Source organism: Amblyomma mixtum, chromosome 3, assembly GCF_055824585.1.
Source record: "Amblyomma mixtum isolate Tamu chromosome 3, ASM5582458v1, whole genome shotgun sequence".
Taxonomy (NCBI): Eukaryota; Metazoa; Arthropoda; class Arachnida; order Ixodida; family Ixodidae; genus Amblyomma; species Amblyomma mixtum.
The window spans coordinates 291988724-292015155 of NC_143014.1; the positions used below are offsets into that span (position 1 = coordinate 291988724).

At 47.5% G+C, this 26432-nt stretch overlaps 1 protein-coding gene across 1 annotated transcript; it reads left to right on the forward strand.

Annotated features, from left to right (window-relative positions):
• Positions 1-9442: 9442 nt before the first annotated feature.
• Positions 9443-12142, forward strand: LOC149355166 (uncharacterized). Its single transcript, XM_089583660.1, has 3 exons — positions 9443-10571; positions 10727-11727; positions 11909-12142. The coding sequence occupies exons 1-3, from the start codon at positions 9674-9676 to the stop codon at positions 12140-12142; spliced, it is 2133 nt and encodes a 710-aa protein (XP_089439786.1). The 5' UTR covers positions 9443-9673.
• The last annotated feature ends 14290 nt before the right edge of the window (positions 12143-26432 follow it).

The window sequence follows — 26432 nt, forward strand, 5'->3', positions numbered from 1 at the left end:
TGTCCCTTTCGTCACAAATACTGTTTACTTGACTCTAGCACTCTTTCAGCGATTCCAGCGTTTCCACACCTTGAGCCATGAGCTTCTCCTCGCTGCAGCGGATTTTCAACACCTGGCATTTCCTTGGAGTGTGCGGATGTGCAGTTCGAGGCAATGTGAGGTGTCCATGACCCTTTTGCACTGCACGATCCCGCGGCTAAATCTTTATTTATGCCGATCGGGGCTTTCGATATCCAACCTTTGCGAGTCTTGTGGCGAAATTGAGTCTATAGAACATTTTTTCCTCTCCTGCCGGCGGCTCGCTGCTCTCCGTAGAATTTACTTGGAGATCCCCCTCGCTCGGCTTGGGCTTCCTCTATCTATCCCGATTCTCTTATCCTTCGGGGCAAGCGCCAGGGGATATGCCCTGAAACCAGTGTTCGATTCTATTCACGATTATATAATTTCATCTCGTAGATTCCTCTGCTTGAATGTGAATTCACAACTTTTCCTTCTCCGTATTTTTGTTTTGTACAAATTCTAGCTCTGCGTCCCGAAATTTTAAATTTAAATATACTCCCTCCCTGTACATGAGTGCGTTTGTATCCGCTATGCACCTGGCCAATCCCCCGCCGTGGGTATGTGCCATTCAGCCTGAGGACATTATCATCACCATCATCATCATCAGCTGCCAACATAGGATTCATCTGGCACATTTCCAACCACTTTGAGTGAGAGTCCACCACAATGAGGAAGACATTGCCTTGGAAGGGCCCAGCAAAATCGATGTGCAGTCTTGTCCAAGAACGCTTGGTGAATTCCCAAGGGTGAATCTTTGCAGCTGCTGGTGCAGACCTGGACTCCTGACAACGTGCACAGTCCCTCACTTTCTGCTCAATATCTTTCCTGGCCACCACACGGCTCGTCTGGCAAGCTCCTTCATCTTGACAATTCCTGGATGAACTAAGTGAAGAATGTCCATAATAAGGTGTATTACTGTAACTTGTAAAAAGTTAACTTATATATTAGTTTACCAGCCTGGGGGTTAAATAAAACATCTCGGCTCTATTTTGATGGACTCTAACACAAAAAAAAGCTATTTAAAAAATGACCACATCTTCGGTGAAACACTCTGTAGACCATCAATTCTGCAGTTATTATAGCTTGTGGAGTACTTTCTCGAAGAAAAATTAGGCTCGGCATATATATACTTTGCAATTGAAAACTCTCTCATTCACCTGCTGAATGAATTTTACTTTTTCTGTTTTGTGCAATACACACTTGACTTATTTTCTTCTTCAGTGACTACTACACATCTCATATCGTAATAAAAACCAGTTCAGATGCAATATTGTCAGTGCACATACTGCAACACATTTAGATAGTGATAACTTTTCTGTTGCAAGCGGTCAACCTGTACAAGCTCATCCCGTTACACGTTTCTAGCTAAAAACCTTAGCTGCAGCCATAGAATTAGCATTCTTGAGTATGCACGACACCTGTGGTAATGTCATCCAGGTGATGTATGAGATTTATGTGCATCTGGGAGAGAATGTCCCTACGGGACAGGCCTCTCCCTCCATTTCACAGCAGTCGCTGTTGCCACTTAGCTGACAGGAAAGGTGGTGAAGTCTGATATATGTACAGGGTCTGTCCTGAAAGTAATGACACAAGTGGCGTACTGACGCGTGCATGCGCTAGATTGGGAATCCGGTGGGTGGCCAACCTCTCGAGATCAACCATTAATTTAACTCCCACCTGCTAAGGTGGGTGCACTGCCTATCCAGTGCGCACAATGCACTCAGCGTTAGAGATACCAAGCTACGTCTAGTTGCCTGAATTTACTCTGTGTTATGTTGGGTTTAGTGGTGCATAAGCATCTAAGGCTATCTTGTGCCAAGCTCAAGGTGGAAGAAAATTGATGTCAGTAGAATGTTTCTAAAAAGCAAAAAAAATCGGCGGTGTAAAAAGCCTAAAAATTTAGTTGCTGCTACACTTTAATGCTTGGAAAGAAATTTTCCGTGGGGATCCTTGGCTGGCAAGGATCCCGAGGCTCGCAACCCATCAAGTAAAGACCTCAGCATTCTTCTCAGGAATGAGAAGACGACTGAGGTGTATAAAAAGTGCAGCAAAGCAGTGGATTAGAATTTATAGTCTCTCGAGAAATCCTGCTTCTGTTAAAAAGCTAAAAAATGGCTGAGGCTTAGCTAAGGTTAAGCCTAGTCAGATGCGAAGCATATTGATGGCTAGGTTTGGTAATACATGGCTTTCCTTGGTTGAATACTTGGTCATTTTAATACAACCGCTAGAAGCCTTCGTCGTGGGGGAAGACAACGGCATGGCTACAGCGGAACGCCGACTAACCCCGAGACGCGCGTTGGGTGAGCGCCTGGATTGCCACGGAAGCCGCGTCTGCCTGCCCGGTGGAGCGAATGTTTCACCTACACCGAGTGTGAACGCGCGTTCGAAATGCGCGGGAATGCCGCTCGAGGACATTCCGGCGTCTGTGCGATGGCATCGTTCTCCCTCTCCCAGCGCGTGACGGCGATCTGTCGTGACGTCATGTGTCACGTGGTATGTCACGTGGTGTGACGTCACTGTACCACGTGGTCTGCACGGCGTGCAACCACAGCGACGGCGCGAGGTGGACCCCCGTCTTCCTCTGTCGTGACGTCATGTGTCACTTGGTATGTCACGTGGTGTGACGTCACTGTACCACGTGGTCTGCACGGCGTGCAACCACAGCGACGGCGCGAGGTGGAACCCCGTCTTCCTCTGTCGTGACGTCATGTGTCACGTGGTATGTCACGTGGTGTGACGTCACTGTACCACGTGGTGTGCACGGCGTGTAACCACGGCGAAGGGCTGTAGTGTACCTCTAGTAATATGCTTCGCATAAAACACAAGATATGTCAACGATTGCATTGTTGCTTAAAGGGTAGAGACACCACATTTTTGTGTTGTACCTCTGGGTTGTAAATAATGCATAGCGATTCAGTGAGCATGGAACACCATCTTAGAAGCATGAACTCGCATTATATAATTAAAGGGGTCGTGAAATTCTTTCCAAAAATTTTGAACGACGTGTGTATTTGTAATTCTCACCCTTCATTCTATAGTATACCTTGGTTCGTTTCATCGTCTGGGTTGATTGAATAGCGAAAAAAACTAAGGGTGCGTTCCAATTCTCTAGACGTCCAACAAGACGTCTCTAGTGTGACGTCTAGGAAGCCGTCTACATTTTGGAACGTGTCTACTTCACGCGCCATCTTGCGGCAGACAAATTGAACTAAAATTTACGAATAAATGCACTCCGATGTTAATAAAAATTGTTAATAAGACAATTTAAAAACGCGCGTTTAGTGGGTCTCTAGTTTTTTTTGTAATAATGGTGTGTGTTTTATTCGCATTGTGTAAATTAAACGATAGGTGGCAGAGCCTCTCGTCGCTTGTAGCAGACGCTTGTAGGAGACGCGCAATGTTCCCGCTCTCGGAAGACGACGCGATTCTGCTTTTATTATTGATGTTAAATTTATCATGTTCCTCCAGTATGCTCGTCCAGATGGTCCTATCACGGAGAAACCGAAGGGTAAGTACCTCTTTTCCTGCGTTTCATGGCTGGCGGTACTCGTTCTCCGTAATGCGCGCGCTTTGCCGCTCTCCATTTGACCGTTCCCGCCGCCATTTGAGTTCGGGTGCAGGGGTACATATGGAGGTATTGCTGTAAAAACATCACGAGGGTCACGACTCGCTGTGGCAGGTGCAGTATTTTCGTCTGCTTGCATAGCGCTAGTCGAGGTCGAGAGACTAGTACCAGTTTTTCCTGCCATACAATTGGTTGCTTCATAATTATGCAGAGGACGGTTTGAATGAAACGCATGTATTGTCTAAAAAAAAGGCTCAAAATATGAAGGTTTGTCTAGTGTACTGGCGAAAATGATCATCAGGAGCTACACACCTCACTGAATTATGTCAAATGCAGTTGGTATGCCTTTGCTTAACAATGTTATTGTGACAGTCCTCTTTGTAATTCAGCATTGTGACGGCTTTCTTTATTTTACAGGGCAGAGGTCCCTACTGCTGCCTAACGCAGAGGTCAATACTCCTTGAATACCTCCACAATCAGGAGCTTGACTTCAAGCATCACTTCAGAATAACTCGAGAGTCCTTCCGAGAGATGATGAACCTGCTGTGGGCTGACCAACCTACAAGGACCCACGGATGGAGCAGAGAGGTGCACTTCCTGGTCTTCCTGTTCTGGCTTGCGTGCGGAACCTCTTATCGTGTGGTGGGGGCTTGTTTTGATGTCCCAAGGACCACCACTTTCCGAATGGTCACCTCTGCACTTGACCTCGTTATAAAGAAGCTGGACAGAATGGTGTATTTTCCCAAACCAAATGAACTCCCACAAATCGAGGCAGGATTCAAAGCCCTTTCTGGGAATGAGCGCTTTGATGGCTTTGTGGGAGCAATTGATGGTTGTCACGTGAGAATAGAAGCACCTGAGAGTATGCACCAGGATTATTTCTGCAGGAAGCACTTTTATTCAATTCAACTGCAAGCAGTCTGCGACCATCGTGGCATATTCTTGGATATTTTCACTGGGTACCCTGGCAGCGTCCATGACGCCAGAGTACTCAGAAACAGCCCGCTGTACATTGACAGCCTTTATCCACCTGCGGGATATGCCCTCTTAGGGGACTCCGGGTATCCAAATTTAACATCACCAGTCGCCATCACCACACCCTACAAGGACGCACGCAGCCCTGTTGAGATCCGATTCAACAAGGCTCATGCGAGAGCACGCAGTATTGTTGAGCGAGCTTTTGGTTTAATGAAGGGCCGCTGGAGATGTGTGTTTACTAGGTCTCTTGAAGTCTCGGTGCGAAAGGCGCCAGACGTTGTGGCTGCTTGCGCAGCAATGCACAATGTGTGCATGAGAATGCATGATGAAGCGCCAGAGGAGCTCTCAGACGATGACAGGGAGACAGACGCCCCAGATGATGACACAGAGCAAACGCGCCATGAACATGATGCCTCACAATTTAGAAATGACTTAGCTGCCAGGCTTTCCTGTCCTACAGCAGCCGGTGATCACGATTATCATGTTGTGATTTAAATCAGATTATTCACACTAATTGGTTTGTTCAATTACGGCAGATTGACAAGTCTAAAAATTAACATGCAGAAAACCGCAGTAATGGTTAACAGTCCAGCAAGGAAACAGCAGTTCGCAGTTGGTAGCCAGGTGCTGGGAGTAGCAAGGGAACATGTCTACTTGGGGTAGGTACCCTAGTAGCACGCTTTGTTGCCTCAGTGTGGCCACAACGTTACCTTCTAACATTGCATTAACGTGGCTAGCGTCCTCTTTTTGCCACGTTAACGCAACATACATAAGACAACGTTGAGACAATATTGCTCCAATGTTACATCAACTTTCAGTCAATGTTAAAGCAACTTCTGGAGACAATATTAATGCAACATTGCTACAACATTTTCTTAATGTTGATACAACTTTTTATTCGCACACATGCAACATTCCCACCACAATGTTACTACAATATTGCTGCAATGCTGTCATAATGTTTCAGAAACATTCAGACAGCATTCTAAATTACTGAAATATTTCAGCGACCAATAATGGCTGCTGCTCAATAAAGTGATCTCTTGAAAGACTAAACTGTGTACAATGGCATCATCATACCAGAATGGTTACAGCAGCTTAAGGTCACAAGAATGAGCAATTGAGCATTACTCCTTGCTACACAGTAATGCGGTGCTTGCTATAGAATACAAATACAAGACTGCACTGCACAACACATTGTATTACCATACTTTCCAAAACGCTTACTCTAAATAAATCCTTAAATGTTACATTCATTAGCTCTCTACCAGTGCTCCTATCGTTTAGATGCAACAAGATTCCATGACATGAATATTCTGACAATTAGACTGATTTATTTAAATAGACAGAAATATAATTTCGAAAAAGGAAGCAGACTTATAATACACTCAACAATACAGCTTGCAACACGAGGGCTTGCAATACAATGCAACACGAGGGCTTACATTTTCACGGATATGATTTATTTATTTACTTCATAAAGAATTTTGCAACAAATCTAAAAAAAACAGTACACATGTGAGCTACTCGGGAACAAGAACCAGAGCTAATGTTTTAAACAGTTACTAGGCACATTACCATAGCATGAAAACGTGCACACACCTCTCAACTGGCATGTTATAAATACAAAACACTTGAGTAAACTATTTACACAACAATAGCACACCTTGAAAACATGCACCACCTGGACTTTGTATTTCCCAAATATAACACATTCATTTTGTGCACAAAATTGCAACAAATAAACAAAGTAGCAGTTCAACCTAGTTGGCCATTCAGAAACAAGGAGCAGAGGTATTATGAACAGCAGAGTTAGTTGTTGGGCTGTTTAACATCACTGATTTAAGTGCATAGTTTTCCAGCCCTACGGAACACACACACACACAGATACATGAGCCGCCGTGGTGGTTCAGTGGTTATGGTGCTCGGCTGCTGGCCTGTTAAGACACGGGTTCTATCCTGGCCGCGGTGGTTGCATTTCGATGGAGGCAAAATGCTAGAGGCCCGTAAATGCAATCTGCATGCAAGAGATCTAAAGAATGAAGACAGGTTCCAAACTTGTCAAGCACTGCAGTGATTGTACAGAGATTTTCAAGTGCGAAGATCCTTAGCAGAAGCAGACCACAAACCACATGTGAAGCGACAGAGACGCATCATATTAAAAAAGCTGGTTCACAATGTGCGAGCAATACTTCAATTGTATCATATAATGCAGATATGATGTTTCTTTCATAGTTTTTATGATAAAGGCTGGTCTGAGGGCATTTAAGCAGTGTCTGTGCCGTTAAATAACCAGTTGTCAATGAGCGCTGTGTTTATACTTCTTCCCAACTCCAGTAAAACGGCAAGTTGGTACATACTTGAAGAAAACAGCGCAGCAACAAGCACAAGAGAGAAGATGGGACAGGTGCTGACCAGCAACTGAAGGTTTATTGAAAAGTAACACTTAAAATATACTAACTTTACAACCAAGAGCGCACATGAGCTGCGCAAACAACACCGATAAGCTATCAACTTCAGTCATGGTGGTCAAGATTCAACAGTTCACAGTCATGAACGACTGTCCGTCCTTGTTCATGATTGTGAACTATTGTATCCTGACCATGACTGAAGTTGACAGGTTATCAGTGTTATTCGTGCAGTTTATGCGCACTCTTGGTTGTGAAGAGAGTATGTTTTATGCGTTCCTTTTCAATAAACCTTCACTTGCTAGTCAGCACCTGTCTCATCTTCTCTCTTGTCCCTGTTGCTGCGCTGTTTTCTTCAAGTATCCTTCTTCCCTTCTTTGGTCGTGCACCGTTGCACTGGAAAACTACAAATTTAAAGTACTGTCAACATTTGCCTGAACAATTTAGCACGTCTAAAATATGCTTGTCTTCTGGTAGCCTCCAGCTGCTCACGATGATGGTCTCTTCTAATTCATGATGTGACAAGCAAAGCTGCATCCCTGCAAAAAAAAGAACAGAAAATTTCCTAATATAAGCATACACGTCTAATAACAAATCTTCTACACTCCTCAAGGAACACAGACATTGGACAGCTCTGTTTAAAGAACTTATGTCCAGTCACTTGGCTCAAACCAAAATAGTGAAAAAAAAATACCCTTCCCTGGCACCGCGGGCATATTTTAACAGCCTGAGCAACAAATTGTTCTGAAAGTGGCTAAAAAATGCATTCATTACATAAAAGACATCGACTATTCATGCCACCTAAAATTCCTCCAAAGCAAGCAAATAATTTACAAACAAAAATTCCCATTCCCGCACCTCACAGCAATAGCCAGTGCTGCTGTCTCGCTTGAATCTTGCCTTAAAAGCGGACATACTGATGTCATCCATGGGGACGACCATTCAATTGCTTAAAACCACAAGGGCGTTTGTAGATGAAGGCGTAGCCGGCTGGAGGTGGTTGCACATCACTCCCTTTGTCTTCCCTCAGTTGTGCCATGGCAGGTGGCCAACAAAGTAAACCGAGCGAAGAGGGCAGGCCCAGCCTATAGTCTTTTTCAGTCTCACTGCTGTGCACAATTTGAAAGGCAAAGTTGCTAACGGCCGATTCTTCCTGGGCTACATAAGCTAGATCACAAACTGATGATGGGTGCAGGGGTCAAGTGGAAGCAGCTAGCACAGGAAAGAACTAATTTGGGGAATATGGGAGAGGCTGCCGCCCTGCAGTGGGTATAGTCTGGCTGACGATGATGAAGGATGATTGAACACCAATGAATATTTCACTTTTCTTACCCTTGGCACAAATCGCTGCACAGTCCCATAAATGTTGGTTATAAGGGTATACATCTGATTGGGAATGAGAGGGCAAAGACTAGTATAGTGCAGCAGCGTCAGTTTCGAGTGAAAGAATAAATTCTGGTTCCTTGCTTAAAATGCCGCTGGATTTATGCTATCTTCCAGTAGAATGCATGAGAACTGGTGTAATGGCCACGCACAAAGTGCAGACGTTAAGGAACATGCACATGTTCTTCCAGAGAACGAAACATTCCAAAGTAGTGGTAATGACCATCGGTCATCACTGCTGGATTGGTATGCCTCTGCGTCTTTAGTAATTTTCTAGCATCCATGGGTAACTCTGGATGGTATGGCTTCAGCACTTTAAGCAGGGAATGCAGGTGAGAAGCAGGCTATTAATTGCCCACTCGCGCAAGTCGTGCTCTAGACATTGAGTAGCGGCACCAGACTCAAGTGTCATCCTATCTTCATAAACCACCAACTCCTTATTGTCAGAAATCCGCGACAACTCCTATGTTGCCCTTTCTATGTCGGAGATGCTGCTAGCGGTGCTAAAATCCGACAAGTGAACTGCGGCTTTCAACTGCGTCCTCGCCTGGCGCTGATAAAGAGGATAAAATAATATTATGCGATCAAAAGGCATCTTGATACTGTTCTGCTCATGTTGCGTACAATCTGCTGCCATGACCATTATCAAGCCTAACAACAGAAAAACAGTTTTCTAGTTCGTCGTGAACAACCTCTGCTGTTCTTCGGCGTCGTTGCTGAATGGACACTTCGCTTAGCGAACACTTCATTCTCTTCATGATACAACGAATGTAACACTTTATCAAACTATCACGAAGAACCAACACAACTCACAGCACAACAATGGAAGTCTAGAAATCACTCACCATTGAGGTCATCCTCTGGGCAAGCCTTTGTTGTTTCAGCTGAATTCCAGTGAAACCACAACGAAACACAGCAGCGCGGGCACGGCGACCGCAAGAAAAACTGTACTAGAAGAACAAAAAACGTGAATATCTTGCCACGACTGCCGCTGACACGCAACGCAGGTGCTCCGATACAGTGTACTAGAATAGGGGCAGTGTGTTCAGGCGGCGGAGCGCGCCACGCACCGTCGTGAAGCCGGCAGCGTAGACAGGTCCCGGATGTATGTGGTGGCGCTGCAGTCGCACCGGCTGTACGGACGCGTTCTCCGTGTGTTGCGGCGGGTTGCAGCGTGCTTCTTGAGCTCCACCTTGCTTGTGAAGAAACGGGGTGTTTCGGCCGCACGGGCAGTGCTAGCAGTGTGATGTTTTGCTGCGGTGTTCGCGAGTGAGAGCCAATGCCTAATCGCCGACGGCAACGTCATTGCTTTGCGCCGGGGTGCGACACCGGCTACAAGTGGGCCCAAGGCGAGCAGCCTTCCCTCTTCGCCGTGCCGAAAGATGAAGGAAAAAGAAAGGTTTGGGAACGAAAACTGCATCGAAAAGATAAGGTCCTTGATGAAAGTTGCTCGGTCTGCGAGCGTCATTTCGATCCTTCTTGTATCCTACGGGATTACGTCCACATTATAGAGGGGAAAGAGGTACGCATTCCGCGAGGAAAGCCAGAGTTGCTGCCGGATGCCGTACCTACGCTCCTACCAAACACGCCGGGCTATTTATCGAAGAAGACGCCGACGCGTCGGGCGCCAAGAAAGCGGACGAGCCCTACGGTGTGTTCTGCTGATCCCAAGAGGCCTTGTACTGAACAAAACAGTCACAATGACGCTGTAAAGGAACTCGCTTCACTTGACACGCCATATTTGCAAGGCGACGCACTTGAACCGCAGCTGTTTGAGGCAACCTCTGTGTTAGGCCTTCGCTCTCTCGATGTGCCTTCGGTGTACTGGAGTTCACACAACGTGCCGGGCCATAATGGATTTGTATACTGCAAGCTCATAATGTGCAAGACCGAAGAAGTTGTCTGTGAAAGGGCGGTTATATTTACAGAGCACGACGGGCCTGAAGTCAAGTACACGGCGCATCTCTACGGCAGCATCGTCGAAAAGGGAACCATTCTGAGTCGTGAACAAGCAGCGGACGTTCTTTTTAGAACTGATTCGCATCGTGTCTGCCTTGGTGCCTTGCCAACGAGCCAGATGCCCAAGTCCAACTTAACAGAAGGCCTAGAGCAGCAGGTCACCATCCGTAATGGGGCATACTACAGCAAAAAATGCGCAGGAAAGGAACAATCTGAAGGTATGATTTTTTGTGTTCTGTGCGTAAAGAATATAAATGCACGCAAGCACATGATAATTTACAAAGTCATTTACTATGGTGTGTGCCATACTTTTTATAAAGTCAGACTAATTTCAATTCCCGGAATAAAGTTTTGTTTCACTTGCTCTTTGCAGGACAAGCATGCATCTCCTGCCGGTACACCAGAAAGGCACTTCAGTCACGAAAATCAAGGCTGAAGGGATTGATAAGAAAGCGCACCCGGACCACTGCTGCTAGACTCCGAGCAGCAGCACAAAAAAATAGGAGACTGTTTTCTCGCTGTGCGCGGTTAAAAGACCGGTTGAAGCAAATGCAGGAGGAGAACTCCCTAAAGCCTGAAGAAGTTTTACAGGAACAGATTGCATCCCTGCCTTTGAAACAGCAAGATTGTGTCCGACAGTGCTTTTCAGCTGCCAAGAAGAAAAGTGCGAAGGGTAATGTGTACTCAAAAGATTGGATCTTAGAATGTATCCTTATGAAGATGAAGAGTGCCAAACTCTACGAGCATTTGCGTAAGCACAATATTCTCTCACTTCCGAGCAAGAGCACACTGAAGCGTTACTTGAAGCTGTACAAGAGTGGCTTTGGCTTCAGCACTAAAATACTGAGACAACTGAAGCAGAAAACAAGACACATGAGCACATTTAGCAGGCGTGGAGGGCTCTTGGTCGATGAACTCAAACTGTCGGAGCACCTGAACGTGACGTCGTCCGGGCATATTGAGGGATTTGTCGACATGGGCTCTTTTACCGAAGGAGGAGAGAGCGTTCCCTGCGACCACGGGATGGTGGTAATGTTCATCCCCTTTACTGGGAAGTGGACGCAAATAATTGGTTGCTTTGCCAGTCGAGGAAATGCGAAAGCGGAACTCCTTGCTAAAATAATAATAGAAGCAACAGTGCTTGCTGAAGCCAGTGGACTTCTTGTTGATTTTATGACATCTGATGGAGCCTCATGGAACCGTCGCATGTGGAAGATCTTAGGAATTGGTGTGGAGTCAGGAAAGGTGACTTGCAAGTCTGAGCACCCTGTAGATCCTGCTCGTCACCTGCATTTTCTGTCTGACTTTCCCCACTTAATCAAGTGTGTCAGGAATACATTGCTCAGCCACCCACTGAACACTCCGAATGGGATGGTAAGTATTTTGTCTTCATAAGAAGTGTCACTTAAATTCGGTTTGTTCCTGACTATTGCCTTATTAATTGCTATTCGATTTCATGTCGATGGCTTATAATAACCTGCAGATTAATGTTGTTGAGTTGCACTGAGCGAGTGAGTATACATTAATCTCTTACTACTTACAACTATAATTTCAGGTTTCCATCCAACCTTTGAGGCAAGCGTTCAGAATTGACAGCGGGAACATCACTCTCAAGGCGATGCCCGGCCTCACGCTGGTACATCTGCAGCCGAATGGCTTTGAGAAAATGCGAGTGACCCTTGCATTTCAGCTGTTTGGGGACCGTGTTTTGAATGGTCTGAATTTCTACAAAGACACGTTGGAATCGCCGTGGGGGAAGATTGATGCAACGTTATCATTTTTCACATAAGCAGAAATAACTATTAACGTTTCAGGACAAGTGAGCAGCGAGTACAAGTGAATTTTTTAAAGATGCACTTTACCATTGTGACATTCTGTCTTTGCTTCTTCTTTAATGTGGTCTGTTCATGTTCTCGTCCTTACTTTTCTTCACCGCAATGTTTCTGTCTAAAATAGGAAAACCTTTCAACTTCATGCATAATTATATTCTGTGCTCGTTGCAAAACATTCTTATGCTTGTCGAACCACAGCCCATTACTGAGGATCCCATGTGTTTGTGAATGTCGTTGATTGATTGATGGGGTTATGCACCACGAAGTGGCACAGTGGGCTTTGAGGAGCGCCGTAATCGAAAATTGTGGAATAATTTAGTCCACCTGAGATTCCTAACTGCACACAACAATATAAGCACATAGATGTTTGCAATGTGCCCCCATAAGAATATAACCGCCGCTGGATACCACTTCATGTTGAGCAACAGAAAACCGTAGCCAATGAACCACTGTGGTGGGTGAGCGCTGTTCAGAATTACCGCCTTCAGGAACGTGCATATCAACTGTGTTCCTAGTTTCCCTTACAAGCGTTGCAGATAAATGATAACTTTAGCCTATTTATGAACTTCGCACTGTTTCAGGGCTATCAACAAGCTGATCAAGATCATGACTTCTCGGTTCCCAGCCAAAGCCCTTCGTCCAGGATCCGAAAATGTGAAGACTCTGAAGGAATTCCTCGAGTTTTTGTCTCGCTGGGAATCACATGCAAAAGGAGTTGGCGGCTTCTTGAGCCAGTCGACGGCAGATGGGCTCCGTGTGACACTGTGCAGCACTTTGGCCTTGTTAGAGTATTTGGGGGGAGAGGGTTTTAAATACCTATTAACATCTCGACTAAGTCAAGATAAGTTGGAGAACTTCTTTGGTATTGTGAGGCAGTCGTGTGGATCCAACGACCACCCAACGCCATCTCAATTCTTGATTGTCGTCAACTGCCTGTCTTTCTATAACTTGGCAAAAGCAATGCAAACAGGCAACACTGAGGCCAATGAAGATTTGGTCTCGCTACTTCACTCACCTGATAAATCTGATATGGAAGGGAACGTTGCATCTCTTGATGAGCTAGTTGAAGCTGGAAATCTGACGGTGGTAGAACAAAGGCTAAACAGTACTCCAGCTGAGCACCGGGCTTACGTGGAGGAAAAGAGCGATGACCGCCTCGTTCATTACATGGCAGGGTATGTTGCGCGGAAATTTCTTACTCGCAACAAATGTGAGCACTGCCGCTCTCTTCTTTTGCAGAACTCAAATGTCAGCAGCAGAGTCTCAAAATTCACAGAAATTTGTGATAGGGGAGGCTTGCTGTATCCCTCCAAGTTGCTTTTTGAAGCAGTAAAGAAACTTGAGGGGATATTTACAATCTTCTTCAGCCAAGAGGAGCTCTGCAGCGACAGCATAGTCGATGTCATGATTCTAGTGAAAGCCAAGTTTGGCTATGCCATAGGGTGCAAATTGCATGCTGATGATTTCACATCAGCAGTTATGCGCTTTTATGTCTTAACAAGGCTGCACTTTTACGTTAAAGGTCTTAATCAGTCAAGAGAAGCACGACGAAAAAGGAAATTGCACTTGAAAGTTAGCCGTTGTTCTTAGCAGGCTTGTGCAACACATATGCTGACGCTCCTTTGCGTTTTTTTTATCTAAATACACGGCTTTTTTTTGTGCATTCCAAAGCCAATTTTGTAAATATAATTCAAAAATGAATTAAGGAATTCATTTAAGCACATTAATTCCGCTGTAGGTCTCCGTTGTTTGGATTGGAATGTACTCGCTCTTTTTCTGTGTTTAATCCCTTTTACTTGGCCTCTTTCCTACCTGTTTTATTCCTTTCATTCAAATGTGTGATGTTGGTGTGTCTCAGACTCGTACATGAGCCTGACGTTGGGGAGCTCTTCATGACGTAAATAAAAGTCACGAATAAACTGTGCAAATCCAGTCATTGCGGGTAATTCGCGAAACCGGAGGATAGAACGAGGGACAAATGTTTACCATGTTTACCGCGAAAGAAGGTAAATACCAAGCAGGGAAGGCCTTTGGCTTTGGGCCGTGTACAGTTTTGTGTTTTCTACAACAGCGGCTGCATTTTTATGAGTGCGAACTGCGCAAGAAAATGCACCGGGAATCCGAGTTGCTTCAACTCAATCGAAGCCCTTTACTACGGTGCTACTTGAAGCGCGAGTGTTGCTTGCGGATATTAAACCCATTAATCAATGTTTTTTTTACGTTCGAATAACTTCTGGTTACGTTGTAGCGTGGCTCAACAGATTTAACGGCTTTACCCCACTATTTCGGTGTCTCCAAACCCTTTGCTGTCAGGTTTGTTAATAAATCCGTCTAATGAGCGTTGTGATGCGCTAAAGTACACATATAATTAATCTCTTATGTGAACGTCAGTTCCAAGCATGCATCTCCACATCCTCCGAGCATTTGCACGTCTGTTCGAGGCGGAGGATGATTACAACACTTCTAAAAACGCGCAGCGCCAGCGCTGCGCCGTTGGTTCCGTACAGCCCATGCTCCTGTAGCGCCATCTCGTGCTTTCTGCATGAAGCGCCTCAGCGGCAAGCGCTCCTGAACACACTGCCCCTATTCTAGTACACTGTAGCTCCGATGAGCGCGCATCGCAGGATTGGCTATCGGCGCGGCCGCGGTTTGGATTTGGATTTGTGATAGTGATCTCCATGGCCATTAGACTGCGGGGCGTCAGTGAAACCAGAACTAAATTTCTTCGGCAGTTTTAATTTTGTCTGCATGTTAAATTGAAAAACAAAGTACTTCCAGCTCATTAAAAATATTTTAGATAGAAATATATCTTTCTACATTAGTGTCACAGAGTGCAAGTACACTTGGACTGCTCACCATTTGCATATGCAAACTTGCAAACTTGCCCTCGAAGTAAAAATTAATAAATAAATAAATTAATACTGTCATGGTGAGTAGAAGTGATCTGGTACCGGCTTTTCTATTTGGGCTTCAGAAATAGCCCGAGAGGGCAGACAATTAACCTATAGCATGAATGTTATATCAATGTCATCGTATGTGATTCAACATTTATTCATCATTTGACAATATTGCTGCAATGTAAAAAGACCACTTGTGGGTTTCTACGTGGACACAGGCCACCACCCACCGCGGGTTCGAGCTTCGCGCGAGCCAAGGGCCCCGATCAGCCGTCACCACACACACACTGGGACACCGATGCGGTGCACTCAACCTCCGCTGGGAGGAGAGCGATTCGCCGCAAAGAAATAGGCCTCCAAGTTCACAAAGGAGACGTTTATTCACGTCGTCCTTCAGCAGTATACACACACTCAATCGTCACCCCGTCCCGGGGCGCGCGAGGAGCAAGGCTCCGCTGCGCGCACGAAGCGACTCGAGTAATGCGCGCCGCTGGCACGCCGCTGCAGGAGAATGTCCCCGCGGCAGTGCTGTGATCTCTCTCTCGTGTCGGCCGTTGGGCCGGTTGCGAGAGAGAGTGGGCAAACAACGCAAGGTACGCCTGTCGGAGGTCGCTGGACCCCGCTAGACAGGCTCGAGCCGCTGCAGGTCAGAGGACACGTGCGGGCGAGCTCGAGTATGCACTGGTCCGAACGGCAGAGGCCGGCACGGACAAACACAGTAACGTACGCACCTTACGCTGTCTCGGAGGGATCTCTCTCTCTCTGGGCCCCGCTCGGACGGTCGCGCGGTGCGCGGCCGCCCAGAGCGGGTCCCGGATTCCCGCCAAAAGGCGCCAATGGCAAAGGCCCTTGGGGAGCCGGGGCGGAGCTGTGGCTAAATGACAGTGATTAGTCACCCAGCCGCCTCTCCACCGCCTGAGGCGGGAGCAAGGGAAAGAGGAGAAACAACGCGGGAGGCCGGCAAGCCGCGCAAAGGCGACGGCGGAAAGCCAGGATTCCCACATCCCCCTCTCCTTAAATGCCCTCCTACCCATCGGCAAAGCACACGGCCAAAATAAAGAAATCAATACACAAAAAAAACTACACTTCAGTTCCAAAATAAAGAAATGAATACACAAAAAAAACTAGCTACACTTCAGTTCCAGCCAGAACAACGTAAAAACAAACAAACACTGGTATACGCTTCAGTAAATCAAAACACGGTACCCAAGACGATGTGAATTCAACTGTACAACTATGTGACAGGTGGGTGACAGTCCCAAAGTTCGGTGGCGCGGCCCAATGGGCCTGTCGGCGACTCACCGCTCGCAGACTTCAAGTTGAACGGGCTGGGAGGGCCGACGACTGATGGCGGTCTTCTTTCCGTTGATGTAGGGTGCGTTGATGACGACGGGGCCACGGCAGAGCACTGACCTCGCGCCCTTGGACACGACATCACGTTCGGGCACAAGAAAGTTAGTGCACCCCTTTCACGCCGGCTGAAACGGGCGAGGACGTTCGGCGGCGTCCAGATGTGTAACCTTGTCCATAGCGAGGGGTCCTTCTCATCCTCGCGCTCACGCAGAAGGACACAATGGCACAACTCACAGGCGTCGCCTTGGCTCATGGTTACGCGCGCACACAGTCACAGCCACAACCACGCATACACCCGCAAGTGCGCGGACGCTGGTCGGCGACAACGACCCCCCCCATCAGAAGCGTCCAGAGGCGCCGCGGCGAGGGTCAAAGGGTGCACTTTCCGCCCCCCCCCCCCCCCCCCCCATCGCAAACCATCGCCCCAAACGCCCCGCCAACTTCCCGTCCATACGGGCCGTACAAAACTCGAACGGCAGAGGCCGGCACGGACAAACACAGTAACGTACGCAGCTTACGCTGTCTCGGAGGGATCTCTCTCTCTCTGGGCCCCGCTCGGACGGTCGCGCGGTGCGCGGCCGCCCAGAGCGGGTCCCTGATTCCCGCCAAAAGGCGCCAATGGCAAAGGCCCTTGGGGAGCCGGGGCGGAGCTGTGGCTAAATGACAGTGATTAGTCACCCAGCCGCCTCTCCACCGCCTGAGGCGGGAGCAAGGGAAAGAGGAGAAACAACGCGGGAGGCCGGCAAGCCGCGCAAAGGCGACGGCGGAAAGCCAGGATTCCCACACACTTTAGGGCAACGTTATCAGCATGTTGCTTGGTAACATTGCAGCAACATTATCTAATGTTGAAGAATGTTAGCGCAACATAGTACAACATTGGCAATGTTGTTGCAACGTTGCAGTAACATACTGTGCTACTAGGGTAGTGACCACTGACCCAGATCATGAGAGGGGAATAACTAGAAGAATAAAAATGGCGTGAAGCGCATATGGCAGGTTCTCTCAGATCATCAATGGCAGTTTTATTATCCCTCAAGAGAAAAGTATATAACAGCTGTATCTGACCAGTACTCACCTGTGGAGCAGAAACGTGGAGGCTAACAACGAGGGTTCAGCTTAAGTTAAGGACAACGCAGCGAGCTATGGAAAGACAAATGATAGGTGTAACGTTCTGAGATCACAAGAGGGCGGAGTAGGTGAGAGAACAAACATTCTAGTTGAAATCAAGAGGAAGAAGTGGGCTTGGGCAGGGCATGCAATGCGAAGGCAAGATAACCGCTGATCCTTAAGGGTAACGCAGTGGATTCCATGAGAAGGCAAGTATAGCAGGGGGCGGCAGAAAGTTAGGTGGGCAGGTGGGCGGATGAGATTAAAAAGTTTGGGGAGTACGGTGGCCGCAACTGGCAAAGGACAGGGTTAACTGGAGATACATGAGAGAGGCCTTTGCCTTGCAGTGGGTGTAGTCAGGCTGATGGTGATTCACACTACACACAAAAAGCCTTTCAATAGCTTTATTTCCTTTTTACAATATTCAGAAATAAAGTTATTGCACATTACAAAAAAAAATTACAAACACTTATGTCATTCCTTCCCCACATAGCCCCAGGCAGTAATTTACATAGGAACAAAGTGGTAGTTGTCTGTAAATATAACATTGGGACATTAACAACAAAACAACAGCACAGGATATATTATTGAAAACACCTATGCACACTTCATTGCAGAATTTTTTTCAGTAGTATAGTGATTGGCGACATTCAATATGCATTTTAGAAGGTATAAATGAACAATACATATACCAACTGTAAAATATTGAGTGTATACCGTAAACAGGACACTGCTGATCTATGAAAAGCAAAATTCTGTAACGACACATTGTTCTCCTTGCCAAACTGCAAGTAAGAAGCATGTTGTTTGTCTTCTCGGCTTAACTATTGCACTCAGCTACTGCACTATGGTCTCAGGAACGCTTACAAGATTTACCGCAATAAATAACAGAACAGGGCACCGCAACAATTTTAGAATTGTCACATTTGCTCACGCAAGTTAAAAAAAACATCAAAACACTACATGTTTGAATCCTTAGGTATTTAACACATTTTTGGCTTTAGAAATGCTGCGTCACATTCATCTGCTTTACATTTGTTTGTCTTTGTTGTTCGTTGCCTTTTTTGTTTCATCTCGGATTGCTGTGCATGCGCTGGTACTATACTATACACCGTTCATGTTGCCATAGGAGGCCCTATTTGCAGTTTTGATTTTAAGGCCTCCTGCTGTACATGCACCCTAAAAGCATGCACTGTACCACAAATCTGAAATAAAAATGTTAAAAAAAGTTACACAAAAACACCCATTAACTTCAGGATTCAAGAAATCTTAAATGCAGCTCAACTTTATACTTCAAGCCCCTTGCAGTGTATACAAGAAAGGTAAACCTACTGCCTCACACCACAGCATGAGAATGAAATTCTGATAGCCATTCTAAACAAACAGCATCAATTATGATACTGTTTTTTCTGGTACAGTGTACGTGTGTGTTTACTTCTTAGTTGTTTCTTTGTTTACCTTATGGCCCTGATTTAAGTGCTGCTTCATTTCTTTTGTTATGCTTCACCTTTTCTTTGTGCACATTACCCCTTTGTGACCCACCTCAAGTAAAACTAGGCCTGTGTACGTGTGCATTTACTTCTTAGTTGTTTCTATTGTTTACCTTATGGCCCTGATTTAAGTGCTGCTTCATTTCTTCTGTTATGCTTCATCTTTTCTTTGTGTACATTACCCATTTGTGACCCACCTCAAGTAAAACTAGGCCTGTGTGTCAAACTTTGTTTCAGAGGTGTCATTAGGATACAGATGCGTTCAGTTTCTTATTTTTGTTTTGTGTGCTCACTAGTATGTGTATGCCTCTGTGATAGATTAAAAAAATTCAGCTGAAAGTTAGCACTGTGTACTGTCTCTATATCAATATCGATAATTTGTGGTTCAGTGCATTACAGGTGTTTGTAGCGCTGGATTAATAAGAAAATAAATCGAACCGAAGTCATAACCTGCCACATGAAGCAATCTCAATGCCAACTGAGTCAAAGGTCATCGAAATTTTCAATGGCTGTCCAGATGCACTGCTGCCACACGGCCAATTTAAAAGATCACTGACTAGTGATTTTTGTGCATCGTTGGCCCACCACCGCTGTCTATCGATTGTGCCGAACTGTGAAGCATCTTTTTAAACCGAGCAAACTACCAATTAAAAATAGCATTTACTCCAATGTTCATCTGATTTTATTACTGCTTTACTTCATATTTCTTACTCACTGCTACCTCTAGTACCACCTATTAGATCCCGAGCTTGCTACTCAATGATCATTGGAATTCGCCGTATGACAGCGGTGGCGGATCTGGATGGCCCTCAAAAATTTAGATCACCACTGACTCAATGAGCATGAAGGTTCTCCATGCGACAGGGTATTACATTTTTTAGGAATTTTAAGAGCGCTTTGACACGAAAAAGTCAAGGATTCCAGACATGATTTCAGTCTGTCGTTCGATGTTATTGAGCAGACGTTCTTCTATGTCAGCAGAACGTCGGCGTCTTTTTTTCGGCTGCTCCTCACGTGGCGGTGGCTCAGGATCCTTGGTATAACAAAAGAGCGATTAGTAAGCCCTGAACTCTCAAAAAGTTCGGAAGAGGCAGGCAGACTGCAGGCTTCGATGCGATGTGTAGAAATTCTCAAGGTTTGAAGAATCAGGCTAGGAGAAAAGAAAGGAGGACAGCTTGACCATGCAAATGCCGTTGTTAGCTACAAACCTCTACTTCAGCCGGCCGTTCAGCCACACTGCCACCAGCAACACTGCCAGCGCCTCGGGCTGATGAAATAAGGCGTGGTGGACAAATGATCGGCCGGCCACTCATGCCGTCATCAATCAGCTTGAAATACGGCCAGTCCAGTTCGCCGTCCTCACTGCCCGCCCCAGTCGGGGGATTCTTGAGCTCCTGGGAGCAAAAAGCCTTGAACATTAAAGGTGCACTGAAGAGGAATCTGAACTTGTCTTTTTGCCGCGGGAACTCGATCTACACGTTCCTAGCATTCTTAGAAACTGCGACTTATTGCCCTGTATGGCCGATTTCCCAAATTAAATCGAATTAACGGCCGGCTCCCGCCCTTTTTTTTTAATTCTGCCTCGTACGGTGGGCGGAGTCGACCAACGCGTGGAGTGCCTTTCACCCAGTTCCGTGGCGGCTTGCCGCTCTGCCATCGGCGGAGTAATACGTAGTAGTCCGTAGTAGCAAATAGTCCGCGCGTATTTTTATTTCTGCGGGCTTATTTTGCGGCTATGTTATCTGCGAATGAAACTTTTTATTCATGGAAACCTAAAAAACAAAATAAAGCGAAAGCAAAGCCTCCACGGAGCTGGCTGAAAGGAACTTCACGCGTTGGTCGACTCCGCCCATCGTACGAGGCAGAATTCAAAAAAAAAGGGCGGGAGCCGGACGTTAATTCGATTTAATTAGGGAAATCGGCCATACAGGGCAATAAGTCGCAGTTTCTAAGAATGCTAGGAACGTGTAGATCGAGTTCCCGAGGCAAAAAGACAAGTTCAGAATCCTCTTCAGTGCACCTTTAAGCTTACTAGTGCTCAACATCTGGATTATTCAAGCCAAGAGAAAGGTACATGCACAGTTTGCATTAGATATATCACGTGCTACAGCAGATTTTTGTCCAACTTGCCTTGTACTTGCTCAGAAAATTGAGCCACTTCTTTCAGCACTGTTCTGGTGTGGCTCCCCTCAGCTGCAGCTCGTCAATGATTCGACTGAGATGCAGTAAAAGTTCACAGGTAGGTGATAATGCACAAAACGAGGCAATTTCGACAACACTTGAGGCTCAGGCTTTGCTGCCTCATGGAATAAATGATGAGAAGTTCTTGTTGCAGGGCGTGCTGGTGCATATTCAGGAAAGACAACGGAGCGCAAAAGTGCGAATACAGACGAAGTGAGGGGGGAGGACGAGCGCTATCCTGTTCCCTCACTACGAGCGTGTTCGTATTTTAGCGCTCCTGTGTCTTTGTTTGAATAAACAATGGAACGGGATATTCCTCGGTCCAGCACCTATATGTGGCCACATAATCCTCAGAAAGTGAGCTCGTATGTATACGCTATCGCAAGTGAGCACCAGATTTTATGCGCTGTGCTGTTGCAGGAAGGAGTGTATTTATTTACTACACGCTGCGAACCGCAGCATTGGCGCACATAGGCGGGGGTTTTGCAGTAAACGAAAGGGCAACAATAACTACCTGAGCAACAGAAAATGCCCGAGACGAAGGTGCATTGCACAAAGAATGAACATACATACATCAGATTAAATCTTGGCCTCAAATTATTTTTGCCTACTAACAGGTTTGCAGTCATGCTACGCGCTCACGCTTGTTTTTGTCACACCACTTACAGCCAGGCTTGTTTGGAAGAGTTCTTCTTCCCTGTAAATAGGCCCTCCAATTCAAAACGCTTTGCAATGAGGTGCTTCGTTTGTTCTTCTGAAACTGCAACCAAAAAATAAAAACAAAAAGAGTTTAAGGCTACCAAACAGCAACAGGAAAAACACTGATGCGTGCCGTTAAAAGCGTCCGTTGTGGACCTCCAGGGGATGGGGAGGAGGCGACCCACACCAACACTTTAATCGTGTGCGGAACAAAAGGTGCAATACAGCTTGAATCGTCAGATTACAAACACACCAACAGCGTTCATCGCTACCGCTTTAGCAGACGATCTCACCCGCACGATTTCCTCCCGCGCGATTACCACATATAAGCTGCTATAGCAACCATAGGTCCATAAAGATTGCTTTATCGGCCGCCAGTTCCTAAAAAAATCAACTTAACGGAATGACTCACACTTGAAAGACGGTGCTTCTCCGGGCTCCAGTGCCCGCGAAGAGCCCGGCTCGCTCAGCTGATACTCCACGTCCGCCATCTTTAGACAGGAAGTTAGCCTGCATCGATGTTGACTTCGGCGAAGCAGTCTTCTTAGACGGCTTTGTGAGAAATGGAACGCGTCTCAAAATGGCGGCTGTCCGGCAAGACGTCTAAGTAGACGTCTACTCGGGAGAATTGGAACGCACCCTAAATTTCGGTTTCCCAGCGCGCGTCCCCCTCAACTCACAGCAAACGTCATTTTAAGAAGCCAGTCAGAGGCTCCTGTCGTCAACACAACATGGCGGCTTAGCGAGGCCTGTTTAGCCATAGTTGACCGAGGTTGCAGCACGCATATTGACTCGAATGTGGCGCCGTCGTCTGCTCAGAATGTAGTCTGCTAGCTGTCAAGCTGACACATGTATGGTGGCTAGTCACCATAACACATGTGCGAAAACTTGGCCGGCGCGCCGCACCAGTCGCCGCTTGCGAACTGCCGCCTACTACAAGCAGAGACACGGAGCGGCAAGCATCTTGGCGCCGCTAGGCTCATGCTCGGCCCACGTCCGGTGTAACACTTTGCCACCGCGCACCAGCGCCTGCGCGCTGCTTGGCTACTGAAGTTCGCACCAGAAAAGAGAAAATAGCGATGTTATCAGAAAGACTGCCGGCTGTATTCGGGCGGCGACAAATCATGCCTGCCCACGTAGCGCGCTTTCGGCAACGGCGCTGCACGCGGGCTCGCCGGGCGACGAACTGCACTGCTCTCTGGCTGCCCTGGTCGTCGTTCGGCCTGTTTCGCATCGAAGCCGCGGTGGACAGCGCTTCGGAAGTAGCCTGGGTTATAATAAAATGCCTGCTTTTGGAATCGCTTCACTGTCAACAGCATCGTCTCACAACAAAAAATATGGTCATTGTTGCGGTGCGCTCGGCAGCGGAGCTATATAGCGGACGCCAGGCGCGCAAGCCGGACCGCAACGGCCGGGCAGCGGCAGCTGAGCGGCGGTTGTGGCAAATTTGCTCGTATTACAGTTGCTGCTTCTACCAGCAACTCGGCATTGTTCAACGATCCTCAAAAATGATCTATTTTCCACACTTCTTGCTCCCACAGTTTATTATTTACGTGAAAAAAAATCTTTAGCTCATTTTTATGACGCCAGCGGACGGGATCCAGGTTTGCCTGCCGGCCTGCAGACTCGCTGTGTTTAACATTCGCACCAGAAAAGACAAAACAGCCATGCTATCGGAAAGGCTGCCTGTTATATAGGAGCAGTGGCAGCATGCCGAGCTTTCGGCAACGACGGCGCCTGCGTACGCGCCGGGCGATGAACTGCGAGGCTTGCCGGCGGCCCTGGTCGTCGCTTAGCCTACCTGGTTTTGCATCGATACTATCGATACCGCAGCCGAGGGAGCTTCGGAACTCGATTTCCGGGAGGCCAGCGGAGCTAGCAAATGCCAGCTATGCGAGCGGCGACCAGGCAGTAAATAAAGTGGTCATGGGATGAAATTTGCTTGTATTGCCGAATTAAATACTCCAGCAACTCGGCATCAGCCAACGATCCTAAAAAATCATTCATTTTTGGCATTCATCTATTCCAGTGCTTGTTATGAGCGTGAACACATAATACTAGCGTGTTTTTGTGACGCCGGCGGCCGGCATCCAGGCTGACAGGCCGGCCCCGAGAAACGCGCCCCCACGTCATTATGACGCTGCGCTCTGCGCGCTAGCATTCTGCCCCTTGTCAGTGCGACGCGCCGCGTGCGGCCTGTAATTGACATCGGTTGGGCGCAGGCGGCGAGCTGCTGTCAGTCGTTGTTACGCTGTTCGCAACGGCACGTCGCGCGCCCGGCAAGTAGCAGTCATGCCGAGAGCCCGCGACACCTCTGCCTGCGGGAGCCCCGACCGTGAACCTCCGAACCCGGTCGTGGACTCGAGTCTTCATCTCTATCGCAAGGGGTGGGTTGACTCGCAGCCCCATCTGCAAATTATGCCTAACCCTCTTCACGCTTCTGGAATATATTTTTCTGCAGGAAAGAACAGAAGCGCGGAGCCGATGCGCGCCGCGATAGCTGACTCGTTCGTATCGCGTTCACGTAAACGGAGTCGTCGAGATGGGCTGGCCTTGCTCAGCTCGATTCTCTGACTCAAACCACCGCTGTCAAGGAACACTACCTAGATAGGTTCACGTAAGCAAGGCTATGTCGAGCCGCTGATATTTAAGCCAAGGAGGATAGAGAAGCAGAACCGAAACCGAAACTGGTCCCAGGTCAGTGGTTGATGTATGACCACGCGCTGCAGTTTAACAGAGTGCAATTACGCGTGCAAATAATTGGAAAACCTTGTTTCACTTTCTGAATTTCTCATAAAGCTATTATTTTAGGGCAAACGAAAGTTGAAGATATCTGTACGTTTCTGAAGATCTTAAAATGACGTAGTCGAGTAGTGCGTGTGGCAGCCGACGGCGGCGCTTGGTGGTTCTCATGAGCACAAAAAGACAGCGATTTCGAACGGGCTTTATTAAATGCAGACTCCATATTGAGCTGAAATGTTTCGGAATCAGCATGTCTAATGTTTATGGAAGCAGTAAAAATAAAAACCGGGCCGCTTCATTGTCTTTTCACAACCCCTTTAATATCGTATTATTTGTACCCAGCAGATTCGGTTTCGGTTCGTAGTTGCCAGGTTTTGCCAGGCTTTTACCTGACCGAGCAAAACTCTAGTTTGGGCGAGTTGGTTCATGATGAAAGAAAAACTCGTAATGGCGCAAGAAACGGGGACACAGAAGGCACACACACAGGATGGCGTCAGTCGTGTCTTTTGTGTGCCTTCTGTGTCCCCGTTTCTTGTGCCATTACCAGTTTTTCTTTTACATGACGTGAGAAACCAGACAATGCGTTGTCACGTGGGTTCGGAAAGCCGAGACGTCGTTGTAGGCATGTCGTCTGCTTGACACGCACGTGGTGCGCGTAAACACGGAGAGCCGGGCGGAGGGCAAGTCGCAATGCCGAATAGCTCGGAGTCGGACGCTGAAGAAGAGCTTTATTTCGGCGAAGACATCGATTATGAGGAATCGCGGGATGACGCAGACGAGGAAGAAGACGCCGCGGTTCGAACCCCAACAACCACTTCATTTTTGATCCGCTGGCCAGTGATTCCGAAGAGGAGGCAGGCGTCATGCCCGACGCAGCTCAGATTGTGCCAGTGAACGCCGAGCGTGTAGGCAACGTCAACTGGTAAAGGCGCGTTCACACTAGGCCGACGATCGGCCGATTTCAGTCTGGCGATGGTCGGCAGCAGCGATTTTCGTGCCGTCGGCGCGTTTGTCACACTGCGCAGACGCCGACCGAGCGCATCGCCGTCGCGTCGCCGAGAGAGCAGCCGTCGGCCGACCCGTGTGTCACACTCTGCCGACAACAGCGCCGACCTCACGCCGCCGTTGTCCTATCCCGACAGCTCGACGCTGCTGCTTCGTGCGCGCTGCTCGTCTGCTAGCTCCGTTGCTGAAGGCGTCGTGGAAATCGAACTTATCTTCTATTATGGGACGAGTTCGCTCTAAAGCGATGTGAAGAGTTGGCCTTTTATTATAGCACAGTCGACTTCCAAAGCGCCGTCAACTACGGCTTCGAAGCGAAACCACCTAGGCCTAGCGACGACTAGGGCAGCCTGGGACCAGCGCGCAGTTCAGGCGCGTTCACACTAGGCCGACGGGACCCTGATGCCGACACGACAGCGACGCCGATGGTCGCGTCGGCCAACCTGGTCGTTCCCCGACTAGCCAGTCACACTGCACCGACGACGACACCCCCAACGACCAAACGTCGTCTTAGTGTGACAACGCCGCCGACCAAAGATGCTGACGAGACCCGTCGTCCGACGTGTCTTGGGCAGATCGGTGGCCGAGCGAAAACATTCGCCGACCAAAAGCAAGTAGCGAGCTCAGAGCGCGAAGTGCAATCATTATTTACACAAATAATGCATGCCCAGCAACATTCATCAAGCCATATGGCCACTTGGCCGATGCGCCGCACCGATCGTCGCTTGCGAACTGACGCCCCGCTGCAAGCAGGGACACACGGAGCGGTGAGCATC

Coding starts and splice junctions, on each gene's coding strand:
- LOC149355166 (XM_089583660.1), top strand. CDS start 9,674: ATGCCTAATCGCCGACGGCAACGTCATTGCTTTGCGCCGGGGTGCGAC. Junction 10,572..10,726: donor AGGAAAGGAACAATCTGAAG/GTATGATTTTTT, acceptor TGCTCTTTGCAG/GACAAGCATGCATCTCCTGC. Junction 11,728..11,908: donor TGAACACTCCGAATGGGATG/GTAAGTATTTTG, acceptor CTATAATTTCAG/GTTTCCATCCAACCTTTGAG.